This window comes from Propithecus coquereli, unplaced genomic scaffold (assembly GCF_000956105.1).
Source record: "Propithecus coquereli isolate 6110/MARCELLA unplaced genomic scaffold, Pcoq_1.0 Scaffold46, whole genome shotgun sequence".
NCBI classification, from domain to species: Eukaryota; Metazoa; Chordata; class Mammalia; order Primates; family Indriidae; genus Propithecus; species Propithecus coquereli.
In genome coordinates, this window is record NW_012150396.1 from 2,240,239 (window position 1) to 2,254,447 (window position 14,209).

Sequence of the window (14,209 nt, forward strand, 5' to 3'; positions counted from 1 at the left end):
TTTCCATTTCTGACTCCGATTTTATTTGGGATATTGTTTTTTTCAAAGAAGCCATGCTAGCTTTTTGCAGTGCTAAATACTCTTTTTTTAAATCCATCCATTCGCTCCTGCAAAGAAATAAGTAAACTATTGAAATAGAGACAACAAATGACTAAATAAAAAGTAAGTATGGAAATATCTAAATATATGCAGTCGCAGTGGCTTACAACCACTCCTCCCTACTTTCCTGTTTCTTTAAACACATGTATTTCCTGGGTTCTAAATCCAGCTAGCACACAAGCGAAGGGAGGTCCCCTTCCCCCACCATTCAGATTAAATGTTTTAACTTTGCCAATTAAAATTTTGAGTGTTTGATATATTTTATGAAAATAAAATTTTAGCATTAATTCTTTGATTGACTAGTAACATTCACTCTATCAGTCATCTCTGAGGGAAAAAACAAGAGATTTAAGATTTGTTAAGCTGCTTCCAATTTAAGAGATAACATTCCTTAGTATTTACTTGAATCAAAAGGAATTTCTGAGAAGAAAAAAACACCCCATGGAAGCAATTTATTTATTTACATATATTTAACATGTAGATGTTTCTTCAAACAGCTAGAGCTCCTCTAAATAGAAAGACAAAGCCCCTCCTGGCTCTGTGGGAGCACTCATTGTTACCCTAATCTATGCCATCAAACAAGCAGATAGGAGATTTTTTTTTTTTAGAGGAGGATATCTTGTGGTAATGGTTTTAGCTGTTAACATTGACATCTGTATACTTCAAAAAAAAAAAAAAAGTATCCAGACCCACCCAGGATCATACATTCCCTGAGAGCTGATACATTAAAATAACAAAAGGCTCTTGTAATGATTCTCTGAGATAAAAAGGCAAAAGGAATTCAGGAGTTAAGAATAGTATAAATAGAAGAGCCTGAAGTCCTGGCCTTTTACTCATCTAGAGGAGACCAGGAATCTGGGGAAAATGAATCAGGGAAGGTAAAGAAAATCTGTTCTCTAAAAGGTATGCGGTTTTTTGTTTTTTCTGCTTAGCTTTCACCCCTTGGGTCCAAAGAAGTTTTACACGGGTGGGCTCCCTTCAACTTTAACATGGAGGTACTTTCTGTGGCTTTTAGAGTAAGTGCTTCCATGTTTTAGTAGAAGTGAATCCAACTTCTTTCTCCAAAGCGGAACACGCTGACTTTGCTAACGTACAGGAGTTAAAGGGGGATCCCCTTTGCTTTAACATGGTGGTACATGCTGTGTGAATCAAAAGTAAGTGCTTCCATGTTTCAGTGGAGGTGTTTCCAAACTGAAACAACTTTATTATTTTTTTGTTATTAATCCTGTTATAAGATTTTGTTACAGGTTAAAGGATTCCACATTGTTTTCCAAAGACTGGGCTCCCCACCACTTAAACGTGGATGTACTTGCTTTGAAACTAAAAAAGTAAGTGCTTCCATGTTTTGGTGATGGTAAGTCTTCCTTTTACATTTTCACGAGCCTTCAAAAGTACTTCCTTGAATTGCCTGTTTTTAGGATATTTAAGCTGTATTTTGTATTTGTAAGTCTATGAAGGGGCCCCCTCTACTTTAACATGGAGGCATTTGCTGTGACATGACAGAAATAAGTGCTTCCATGTTTGAGTGTGGTGGTTCCTACCCAATCTTCGATTGCTAATACCCACGCTGTGCACAGACAGAGCCTGGCTACAGCCCATTACTGTTGCTAATATGCAACTCTGTTGAGTATAAATTGGAATTGCACTTTAGCAATGGTGATGGATTGTTGAGTCCATTGCCAACAACAATACGATTTACAACACACACTTACTTTGACAGTACTCTTAATGGTATAACCTCTTCTCCCATTTTATGTCTCTCTTTATGTTTTTTCTTATGTTTCCTTTTTGTTTTTAAGAGAGAACCATCTTTTATATCTCCAGTATCCTTTTCCTCTTCAGTAGAGACTTCTAAATCTTAAGGAAAAAGAAAAGCCAGTTGAGACGTGTATGTGTGGCCATTAAAGGGGTGAAGACATAACCTTAATTTATCTAATCCTTACCTCTGTTTTCTTTGGAAACTTCTGAAGCTTCTTTTTTAATGGTGTCTTTCTGAGCCGTTTTCTTTACTTTTGATCTGGGAGTTGGGCATTCTGCATCTTCAGAGCTACTTCTCTTTCGCTTCCCTGTTCTGACTTCAGGTAAGCTTGATACTTCAACTCTTTCTCGTTTCTTCTTTTTCTTTGATGGCTTATTTTGGGGTTCAGTGGTTTCTGTTTCGGAGCCCTCGGATGTGGTTCTCGATCTTTTCGTCTTACAAACGCTCACGTTGCCTGTGTCCATGTTTAACTCTTTCACCTGGACGTTGTCTTCCTTCTTCATTCGGCCTTTCTTCTTCTTTTTCTTTTTCTTTTCTTCTGTAACAATTCTATCGTCAGCTCCATTTTACTTCAACTAGATCTGTTTAAATACTTAATAAAGTAAATACTTACCAGCTACTCTTAAGGATGGAATGGGCTTATTTTTTACTGTCTTAGGAAATATGCCAGGTTTTCTTGGTGCTTCTTCTGGTGGGTTGTTAAGAAACTGAAATGATTGCAAAAAAGTTATTAACTTGCTAAATTTTTTGCTTTTGTTTTTCTTTTTAGAATGTGGACCTACCTCAATAGCTTTTGCTGCTTGTTCTTTTGTTTCAAATTCCACAAAGGCAAACCCCTTTGGATCTCCAGTAGACTTATAATGTGGTATACTTATGTAAACAACATTGCCACATTTACCAAATACTCTTTCGATCCAGCTGTGATTAACGTTTTTGGGAAGTAACTCCTGGGATAAATTAAAAGCAGTATTAAAGATTTAATAACTCTAGCCTAAGCTTTTCACAATCCCTACACCTTATTCAGAATGCCAATAAATTTTAACTTAAATATTAATGTTTCTGTGTCACTTTTTGACTGGGGACCTGGGCTTTTCTAGAAAAATAACTTACCACGTACACCGTCCGCTCATCCTCATCCTTTGGTCTTTCACCCAGAGGCTTTTTCCTCCTGATTCTGGTGCCTTCTAAATCCAGCTTTAAAATAGTACATTATGTTAATCAAATTGAATATAATTATGGGATATAATAAAGTTGTAATGATTCTTACCTCTACAACGGCTGAACTTTTCAAAGCTCTGGCTATTAACTTCCCATCAGTGGTTAATTTTTTCATTTTGTTAAAAGATACGAGAAGTGATATATCAACGTCTAATAAAAATAAACAAATAGCAGTAAAACTAAAGCAGAATAAACATAACTTGAAATTAATTAATTCAATTTAATCAGTTTTGAGCTTTTTCAGGCCTTATAGACCCTAAGCCATCATACATATACAACACTGTTTTATGTGTAGGTAGGTGTGTTGGATTTTTTGGCATGCCTAAAGACTCAATCAGCAAATTTAAATTAAACTTCCAATCTAAACATGAGATAAAATGTAAACATGAATTATTGGGATCCTGTGCTCTTAGAAACCGGGTCTTTCACTTGAGATTTGGTTTAGGTGAAATGCCTTCTTTTATGAACTAAAGCAAGTATAACACTTTTAACTCTGAGATGCACATGATAAATGGTATTTAAGCAATTAAATCCCAAAGTCTTTTCTTTTTTTTTTTTGAGACAGTCTCATTCTGCCCTGGGTAGGGTGCAGTGGTGTCATCTTAGCTCATTGCAACCTCAAACTCCTAGGCTCAAGGGATTCTCCTGCCTCAGCCTTCAGAGTAGCTTAGACTACATGCTTGCCGCCAGTAAGCCCGGCTGGGCTAATTTTTCTATTTGTAGAGACAGAGTCTTGCTCTTGCTCAGGATGGTCTTGAACTCCTCGTTTTAAGCAATCCTCCTGCCTGCACCTCCCAGAGTGTTAGGATTAATGTCTTTATCAATTCTTTATCAATATGTCTTTAGAAGTATGTTACTGCTTTGGTTTAAAGTTGCTTATTTAACACAGTCTAAACTCTGAGAATAAGAAACTTCTATTCCTATCCTAGGAATAAGAAACAGATAAAAACATTTTAATTCTTTAGTCTGTGCTTCCTATTTGGGAAACTAGCACCAAACACTATTTAAAAAGTTATTTATCATTAACTAAACAAAATTAAAACATTGTAAGGAACATACTTTAAGAAATGGATAAAGAATAATATCAATATTACAGAATAACGTACTATTTTAGAAGTTAATTCAAAGACAGTACACATCTAAAATTTGGTTCTATTATATATTGAAACAAACTTACATCCATCTCTAGATTTTTCTATCTGTTCTCGAAGAAATCTATCCTTGTGAAGATTTGCGTCCCCAAACCAGAAGTCTACTTGCTTAGCAATGTCCGCAAGCACCTGTTTAACCCGAGACCGTTTCTTTTTCTCTACTTCCTTTTTCTTTTCAGTGCTTTCTTCTTCCATTGCCTTTTCTTGATTTCCACTTTCAGCTTCCATTCCTGTGAATTAGAAAACAAAGAAATAAATATTTACATCACCACAAGTAATTGCTAATATAGGAAAATACTTAGATTACCTTTTAATTGTCTGATGGGGATAATGGACTCAACGTTTGGCTGCCAGAAGACAAAACTTTTCAGGGGAACACTTGTCAGACATTCTCAAAAATCAACTGAGGAAAATTTCAGTGGCCTTTTGTTTTTTGCTTGTTGGTTTATTTTGTTTTTTTTTTTTTTTAGCTGTTCCTTGTTTACTTTTTATTGGCTTTGTTTTTTACTTTTAAAATAGTGTAACTCCTCTGTCAGCGATGACAGTTTTAGTTTTTTTGTACCTTTTTAACTGCAGGACAGGATTATCCTGGTGTAGTACAATATTTACAGCTCTCACCAAACTACACTTTGGAGTCAATAAATGAAAATGTGAGATTAAGGAACCCAGTCTCTATCTCAATAACCTCCCAACCCCACCAAAAGTTTTATTCACATTTTTTTTTTTTTTGAGACAAGAGTCTCACTCTGTTGCCCTGGCTAGAGTGGTGTCAGCCTAGCTCACAGCAACCTCAAACTCCTGGGCTCAAGCGATCCTCCTGCCTCAGCCTCCCGAGTAGCTGGGACTACAGGTGTGCACCACCATGCTCAGCTAATTTATTCTCTCTATATTTTTAGTTGCCCAGATAATTTCTTTTTATTTTTTTAGTAGAGACAGGGTCTCGCTCTTGCTCAGGCTGGTCTCGAACTCCTAAGCTCAAACAATCCGCCCGCCTCGGCCTCCCAGAGTGCTAGGATTACAGGCGTGAGCCACTGCCCATGGCCTATTCACATTTTTTAATACTAGAACCTCCAAAGGACAAAATAAAATAAATGGATTATTGATGTTTGGTTTTAAAATGTTAATTTCTGCTTTCTAGAAGCAGAATGCAATTGTTAAGCTGTAGAGTCAGCCTATGCAAGTGCTCTTTCCATCCAGTGTTTATTTCTGGCGCAGCAACCCTCTTCTTCCTCAAGTCACTTTGCATACACCACTTTCCCTTTGCTCTCTCAGCTCCAGCCACACTGGCCTTGCTCTTCCTAAAACTCACCCAGCAAACTCAACAGAGGGTCTTTCGAAACAGGAATCCACAGAGACAACACAGCTTGCTCCCTCGCTTCTTCAAGTCTTTGTTCAAATGTCATCTCAGTGAGGTCTCCCCCCAAAATTAAATTTAAACATGTAAATTGCTGGACAGATAACTGGGTAACTCCTCTGCCTTGTTTTTCTCCATAGCCTTATCACCTTCTGATGTTATTATATAATTTATTTCTTTATTCTTTATTCTTCCAAGAAGGTGAGATTGATAAAATCACAGATTTTTGCCTATTTTGTTTACTGATGCTTCCACAGTGCTTGGCACATAGTAGTCACTCAAAAACTGGTTGAATGAATTGTGTCTAAAATTTGTTGAGTGAATTGAATCACTAGAGGTACATACACAAAAATTAGTGAATGAGCAAAGGGATTAATATCAGGCCTGGGATGATGCAGGCCTGCCTGAGAATAACCTCAGACTCCCATAATATGGTCTTGGAAACAGGAGTTAGGACAAATGGGTAGAGTTAGAACTGTTTCCTCTGTTGTATCTGGGTTGGAACAGCTATTAGTTGGCATGCAGGCCTTGGGCCTATGTGACCAGAATGACATAAAAGATTGGCAGGCAAAAGAGGCTAAAGCTTTTATGTGTCAAGGTATCCTCAACACAGTTTGGTCCTTATCTAGAAAAGACGTACATACCTGTTGTGGGTAAGGAGGCAAAAAAAGCAGTGGATTTGGGTACTTGCTGGATTTAGGTAAGTGCTGGGGCTGGGCCTCCTGATGAGATGAGGAAGCACTCACTCTACCTTTTGCCTTGTGTTCTTCTTTAAAGCTAAATAAACATAATATTTACACCTCCTCAGTCTTACCGTTGGCTATAATTTGTAACTGTTACAGTGATGCTGCTGACAGTAACAGAAATAGATAAGGTGTTTCAAAGGGATATTCAGCAAGAGGGTTACCTTAAAGCATTTCACCTCAAATCTCCAATTAAAGGTGTATTCTCATCAAAGCCAACAGAAGAGAATTTTGGCATTTTTAGGACAGGTTTCAGCTGATTAGCCAAGTACCAATTTTGAAAGTACCCAAGTAATGATATATTTAGTTGATGCCAGCTTAAGACTAAAATGCAGCTACAAGTCAGAATTAGTAATTTTTAAAGAATGAGGTGTCATTTGTACTAAATAACCACATTCCTCACCTCATACTCTCCTTCAACCCAACGTGTCAGGCTTTCATTCCCACCATTCTGGTGAAACTGCAAACAAAATCATCAACGAGCTCCGAGTCTACATGACCTTTCGGCAGCATTTGCAGTTGGTAACTCCCTCCTTGAAAACATTTTCTTCATACAGTTTCCTCCTAATTTCCTTTCACTCTATCACCCTCCTACTATGCTCTGCCTTTACATGCTGCCTACGGCTGGACTCAGTCCTGGGCTCACTTCTAATCTACGAATCCTTTCTGAGGGTCCTGGCTGTAAGCTCCTTGGCTTAATGCTGATGTTTCACAAATCTATTTTCTCTCATTAGCTTCCCATTCCAATATTCACCTGTCCACTCGACACCTCCACTAGTTTATCTAAAGGAAATCTCAAGGTTAACATGTCAAAAATAAAACTCTCATTTTTTTTTTTTTGAGGCAGGGTGTCGTTCTGTTGCCCAGGTAGAGTGTAGTGGAGTCATCATACCTCACTGCAATCTCAAACTCCTAGGCTCAAAGGATCCTTCTGCCTCAGCCTTCCAAGTAGTTGGGACTACAGGTGTACGCCACCATGCCCCGCTAATTTTTCTATATTTTGTAGAGACAGAGTCTTGTTATTTTGCCTACACTGGTCTCAAACTCCTTGGCCTCAGGCAACCTTCTGCCTCACCCTCCCAGAGTGCAAGGATCACAGGCATGCGGCAATGCTTGGCCAGAACTCTCAAATTTTAACAGATCTATTTTTTGCCTAGTTTTTCACATCTCAGAAACACCAATTACAAAATTGCCGAGAGGGCAAAAACCTTGAAACATGTTTAATTTCTCTTTTCTTCACAGCCTGTAGTCAATTCATCAGCATTTCCATTAGCTCTGCCTTTAAAATATATCCTGAATAGGAACAGTTCTCATCTCCATCATAAGCACCCGGTCCAAGCTACTGCCCTGTCTTGCCTAAACTACAAGATCTTTCTTACAAATCTGCCTGCTTCTACTCTTCTTCCCTTCCAATCAATTCTCCAGATAGAATCATCATTTAAATATGTAAGTCAGATCATGAAAAATTTCTTGCACAAACTCCTGCAAAGGTTTCTTATCACACTCAGAATATCTAAGTCCAAAGACGGTTACTGTCGTCTACTAGGCCCTATATAATCTGGTCTGGTGATATGTAACTTCATCTCCCACAGTGCTTTGCAGTAGGCTCCCTTCTTTACACATGCTAAGGCCATTCATTCCCTGTCCTATCTGTATGGATGACTTCCTTTTCTATTGCAGTCTCTGCAAATGGCACTTTCTCAGAGAAGATTACTCTTTCACTCAATCTAAAATACTCCCTCCCTGTCAACCCTCCCCCTGTCCACTCACTCAGTCACCATTTTCTATCCTTGTATCCTCTTACCATTACCTGGAATCACAATTTTATTGTGTATCTATCGTACTAGAATGTAAACACTGTGAAGGCAGGGACTTCAACTTGATTACTACCTAAGCATCTGCTGAATGATTAAATATATTTAAAAGTACTTGTAAAATGTTAAGCATTTCAAATTCTTTTGTAAGGTGGTAGAAGATAAAATACAAATGCAGACTGTGATTATCACTACAGTGGCTCCACTGCTAGCTTTCTCTCTTGAAAAAACTATAAGTTATAGAGCAAAGACTACCTATGCTCCAATTCCTTTCCTTGTCAAAGACCACCATCTAACGAACAGTGGACAGAATTGCAAAAGCACAGAAAGTCACAATTATCCCAGAACTTTTCCCATCATTCTCATATTTCGGCCCAAAGATCCTCCCTTCATTCTTTTTCCTAAGGATTATTTTTGTGGTTTGGAGTCTAAGTTCAGAATGATCAAATATACCTTCGATTTAGAGGAAGATATGGATTAAACAGAAAGTAACACAAGAAATGGTGCAATTTAGCTCCCCTACACAACGACTGCAGAAAATCAGGAATTTCCATGGCAATACTTTTTTTTTTGAGACAGTGTCTCACTTTGTTGCCTGGGCTAGAGTGCAATGGTATCATTATAGCTCAATGCAACCTCAAATTACCTGGCTCAAGTGATCCTCCTACTCCAGCCTTCCAAGCAGCTGGAACCACAGGCATGTGCCACCATGTCTGGCTAAAATTTTTAAATTTTTTTGTAGAGACGGGGTCCTGCAATGTTGCCCAGGCTGTGGCAATACTTTTGGTTACAGTTTTTTTTTTTTTTTTACAGAGTCTCACTCTGTTGCCCTGGCTAGAGTGAGTGCCATGGCGTCAGCCTAGCTCACAGCAACCTCAAACTCCTGGGCTCAAGTGATCCTACTACTGCCTCAGCCTCCCGAGTAGCTGGGACTACAGGCATGCGCCACCATGCCCGGCTAATTTTTTCTATATATTTTTAGTTGGCCAATTAATTTCTTTCTAATTTTAGTAGAGGCGGGGTCTCGCTCTTGCTCAGGCTGGTCTCAAACTCCTGAGCTCAAACAATCCGCCCACCTCGGCCTCCCAGAGAGCTAGGATTACAGGCGTGAGCCACCGCGCCCGGCCTAGTTACAGTTTTGATCCTCAGTGTCCATCTTGTGATAATAGTTATGTGTATCGTCATCCCATTCATTCCAAATCAAATATATTATCTTTAAGATCTGTTCTTTCTACCACCCTCATCTTATTTAAGGATGCTATATTCCACCAAGTTAGCCAATCAAGCTATTTGCTAGCTGTGTGGATTTTGAGCAAGTTATCTCATTTCTCTGTGGTCTATAAAATGTGGAAAAAAACCATGGCTACATAATAAGGTTGTTGTGAGGATTAACCAAAATAATGTAAATAAAGTACTTAAAATTGCTGCCGTATAGAACACACTCCATAATTTGTAACCATTATTATTATTATTTACTGATTTGTCACTAAAGCCTATCAATTCAAAGTTGAAATGGCTATCATCTGTATTCAGTGTTTTCTACGACTACTGTCACGAGAATATAGCAAGTTTATAAACTGTTCTAGAAGTCATCCATCCTTCACAGAAGCTTATGTGTAAATTGTCTAAAACACAGATCTGGTTTTGTGATGTTAATGAAAAAACTTGCAACATTAGAAATTCCTTTTCACCTTCTTTAACATAACATGTATTCAAAAAAATTGTTAAAAAAAGTAACATTTAACTGGCTTCTAAACATGGGCTTTAAACAAAGAATAAAAGTTACTGTGCAACAATGCCGGTTACTTTACACACATTGTTCTAAATCCTCACAAGCCCTCTAGGGAGTAGTTTCTTCCATCTCGAAGGTTAGGTGACTTGTCCAAAGCTAGCTACGTAAGTGAGCCCAGGTATGTTCGAATCCCACATTGTCTACCTTTCAGTAGAACCTCCTGCAACTTGTCACCATAGACCCTATGTTCTGACTCTGGAATTCTTAACCTGAAGTCCATGGAACTTTGGCTGGACAAGAATTTTTGTGAACTCCATTAAATTGTTAAAAGATATATTTTAAGATAAGGTAAAATAATGACTCTTGTACAAATATAAAATGAATACACAGTAAAGATTTTATTTAAGTACAGTCATGGATTGCTTAATGACAGGGATACGTTCTGAGAAATGCATCATTAGGCGACTGTGAGGTACATCATAGATTGTACTTACTCTATGATGTACTCACAAAAACCTACATGGTATCTATTACTACTACACCTATAATCTCATGGGACCACCATTGCACATGAGGTCTGTCCTTATGCTGCATGCACTTGACCATACATGAGGGAACCAGTTAAGTGTCAAAAATCAGTTCGAAGAAGAATTCAAAAAGCAGATACATATATAGGCGATCGGGAACTCTGAAATAAATGCTAACAGACACTGGTCAGGGTAATAGTTAATTGCATCTCTACTGGACAAACCTAACTTCCATTTTTATTGTTTTCTACAAGTTACAGAGTTGTAAAATAGCTCCAAGACAATGAAAGGCACAGACGACCTGGAAAAGTGAGCTAGAAAAGACAACAACCAATTTTTTTTTCCATTTCAAAGTTTTTCACAATTTTTCCTGGTAAAATTCTATGCAAAATGTTTTGATAGTTACGTGCACATTTTCCTGAAAAGCTCATCCTTAACTTTTATCACGTTTTCAGAACTACTGGTTTGCCAAAAAAAGGCTCAGAACCATTGTTCTTGTCACAGCCGACTATCCAACGGGCCGGAACACCTAGTTTCAAGGCCCAGGTTAAATGCCATCTGAGTCTTTGAGGCCTTCCACCACCATGTCTCTATTCAATTGTCTCCACATCTGTTTTCCCTAAGTACCTTTACTAACGCACTCAGTACACCGTGTCTACCACTTATTTGTTGGCTCTCTTGCATAATTGGATTTTCAACTCTTTGAGGACAGGGACTAGAAAATGACTTAATTTTAGAATATAAGTCCTCACGTTCACTATCCATTGGCAGTCAAGGCTCAACTCCAATCTGCGAAGTAAAACGCTTTTACCCCACTGCCTACCGCTTCTCTCGGCACTCGTACTTCCGCACGGACGCCGTCAACAGCGGGGCGTGCCCCAAACCTCCCAATGCCGGGCGCATGGCGCCCCCACTCGCTGGAAACCGGAACCACAGGGCCGCGGGCAGACTTTGCGCGTGCGCACAGAGAACTAGGCCAAGCGAACTGATGGGTGCGTGGAGGGGGCGGGGTGAGCGGGACCACGGATGACAGAATGGACTGAGAGAAAAAGGACTGAGAAGAATTTAGACTTCACCCAACCTGAACGACCCTGTAGGCCACTTGAACTTACTCCGTTCAATTCCCAAAATTCGGGGTCAAGCACTGCGTCCTCCAGCCCTTCCCGGCTCCTGATCCTTATAGTCGTGGTTACTCCCGCGTCATAGAACGAGCGACACCGTTCTCTCGTCCCAGTCGAGAAAGACGGGCCCGGAGGCTGCGCGCCCGCCGCTGACGTCACAGGCGTGGGCTGGCTCCGCCGGGGCGGGCTACCAGAGAACGCGGCCGGGTGGGGAGGCGCGCAGCTGAAGAAGAATGCGATTGGCGGTTTGAAAACGGCGGTTCTGGCTGAGGCGGAGGTGGGCGGGCCAAGTAGTGGGGCCTTATCTGGTGCTGTCGCGGGTTAATGACGTCACACTTTTTCGCGGGAGAATTCGAAAGTGGATTTAATGCAATTCGCTGATGAAGTGAGGTGTTTCTCGGGGTTTCCTGGGAATGAAGGGTGAATAGGCAGGGAGACTTGAGCGACTTGGGGCAAAGGGACGAAAGAATCTGCTCGGTAAGAAGCGGACCGGGAAGGTTGCTGTTTGGAACCGGGTTTGGGGTGACAGCAGTCACAACTTGCTCAGACTGCCTGTCATAATTGGTGCCTCGTCTTCACCGGTTTTCCTAGTCCCTGCTTTGCAATTCGGCGTACATACGAGGACCTGAGAGGGTTTTGTAGCTCGTTTTTAGGACCGACAAAGAATCAAGTCTCCAGCGTTATTTAGTAACACAGGATCATGGTTATTAGAATGTTGGCAAATGAAATGTGAGTTTCCTTTGGTTATTTGGACTGGATGAATCCTTAACAGGATGTTGAGTTCGTTATTCTAAACTTCGTAATCTGAACCATTTAGAGGTTCAGGTTTAGATTCAAAGAATCCTGCTCGTTCAAAAACAACAGGACCAAAAACATCTTGTTATTAACAGGAAGAATGACTCATATTTTTACTGAGAACACTGAGTTTTTAAAATGTGTATATAAAATATAAAATGTACATATAGCCACATTAATAATGTGTGTGTATATATGTACATAGGTATGTGTATATGTGTGTATGTATGTAATTATCTCAGAACATCTGAGGTCTCCACACCACTTTAAAAACTTCTTTGCAGATCAATCTTTCACCTATTAGAGGTGATGTTGGCTAAAACGGTTTTTCCTGTTTAATGGAAGCTTTACAGCTTTTCTACATATTCTACATAAATCTATTTAGCTTTCTTTTTTTTGAGGTTTAATCCTATAACCTAATTTACTGTCTTTGAGAATTTGAACCTCTCAGTTCCTTTTAAATTGTAAATCCCAGAAGTAATAGCTCTAATTTAGGAAAATAATGGTGAGTTTATCTTGCATTTCCTAAATAGCATATACATAATCCTACATTAGTAAATACTGGTTTCCAATTTGTAAATCCGATTTACAAATCCTGATATCTAGTTTTCAGGATTATGAGACTGATATGTATGTAAAGTATATGCTTGACATACTGATTACATACTATATGCCTGACACATAGTACGTACTCAGTAAATAATTATATAATGTAATATTTGTGAGTATGAGCACCAGAGTTTGAACTACTTGGTTTTGAATTCTGAGTCTGCCATTTATTTACTTTATGACCTTGGGCAAGTTACTTAACTATTATGTACCTCAGTTTCCTCTTTTGTAAAATAGATATAAAGATAGTACCTACACCACAAGGTTGAGAACATATAAAGCATTTTAACAGTCTAGCATATAATTGCACTGAATAAATGATAGCTATTGTTAAAGAGATCTGATGTTAATAACAACTGCCACATGCCAAGCACCAGATGAGAATACACTGCACCATGTATTCTCATCTACATGCACAGAATATCCAACCATTCAGTGGCTGGGAGCGAGTTGCTCCAAAAGCACCAGGGGTGATGTGTTTCTCTGGGCCTCTGGTATTCTTGGCATTCTTAGGCATCTAGCAATTCCTGGGGGCTAGAGGGAAGGGATATAGTATGTGGGAGTTATATTTCTGAAAGGCAATGCTTCTGTAGGTTTTTGTCCTATAACCTGTGTCCCAGGGCAGGTATGTGTATCTCATTTGCCCACCTTTCTCCACTTTGCACCCAGAGTAATCTTTGTAAAACCCAAGTCAGATTATGTCTTTTTATTCTTAAAATCCTGCCATGTCTTCCTGCTGTCTTCGTGGAAAGTCCAAACTCCTGAGCATAGCATAGAAGGTTCTCTGAATCCTATTACTCATTACTTACTTCAGCCTCTTCTCACCACTCCCTCTCTTGCTCTTACCCGCTAATTGTACTTCTGAGAGTTCCCTGATCAGGCCTTTACACATATCAATTCCTGTTTGGGAAGACCTTCACTGGCATCTTCCTTTGATTAATGATTATTTCAGCTTATAGTGTAGGCATTAGTAGTTACTTGAGGAAACCTTGTTTGATGACCCAGACAAGTTGGGTGCCCCTACTCTGCTTATTCCTGTCATAGTTTATTAAAATTACTGTTTATCACCCTGCTGTATTGAAAATTCCTTGAGATCAAGGATGGTATTTTGTTTCCTGTTTTGTAAAATGGATATAAAGATAGTATCTACCCCGAGAGGTTGAGAGCATTTAAAGCATTTTAATAGTCTAGCATATAGTTGCACTGAATAAATGATAATATCTCAGCTTAGCACAATGTCTGGCACATAGTAAGTGCTGAATAAATATATGTAATTTATAAAAAATA

General features: G+C 39.1%; 2 protein-coding genes across 2 annotated transcripts in view; one reads left to right on the top strand and one right to left on the bottom strand.

Annotated features, from left to right (window-relative positions):
• The window catches only part of LARP7 (La ribonucleoprotein domain family, member 7), an 11,935-nt gene extending 328 nt beyond the window's left edge, over positions 1-11,607 (bottom strand). The window contains exons 1-9 of the mRNA XM_012655074.1: positions 11,510-11,607; positions 4,254-4,457; positions 3,126-3,226; positions 2,969-3,052; positions 2,641-2,805; positions 2,472-2,565; positions 2,043-2,396; positions 1,812-1,956; positions 1-107 (exon numbers count right to left, since the gene is read on the bottom strand). Of these exons, the coding sequence (XP_012510528.1) occupies positions 1-107; positions 1,812-1,956; positions 2,043-2,396; positions 2,472-2,565; positions 2,641-2,805; positions 2,969-3,052; positions 3,126-3,226; positions 4,254-4,455 (1,252 nt within the window). The 5' untranslated portion in view covers positions 4,456-4,457; positions 11,510-11,607. The remainder of the gene's footprint in view (positions 108-1,811; positions 1,957-2,042; positions 2,397-2,471; positions 2,566-2,640; positions 2,806-2,968; positions 3,053-3,125; positions 3,227-4,253; positions 4,458-11,509) is intronic.
• Positions 9,934-14,209, top strand: part of ZGRF1 (zinc finger, GRF-type containing 1) — an 87,385-nt gene continuing 83,109 nt past the window's right edge. Inside the window, exons 1-3 of the mRNA XM_012655075.1 lie at positions 9,934-9,939; positions 11,110-11,389; positions 11,632-11,838. Coding sequence (XP_012510529.1) covers positions 9,934-9,939; positions 11,110-11,389; positions 11,632-11,838 — 493 coding nt within the window. The remainder of the gene's footprint in view (positions 9,940-11,109; positions 11,390-11,631; positions 11,839-14,209) is intronic.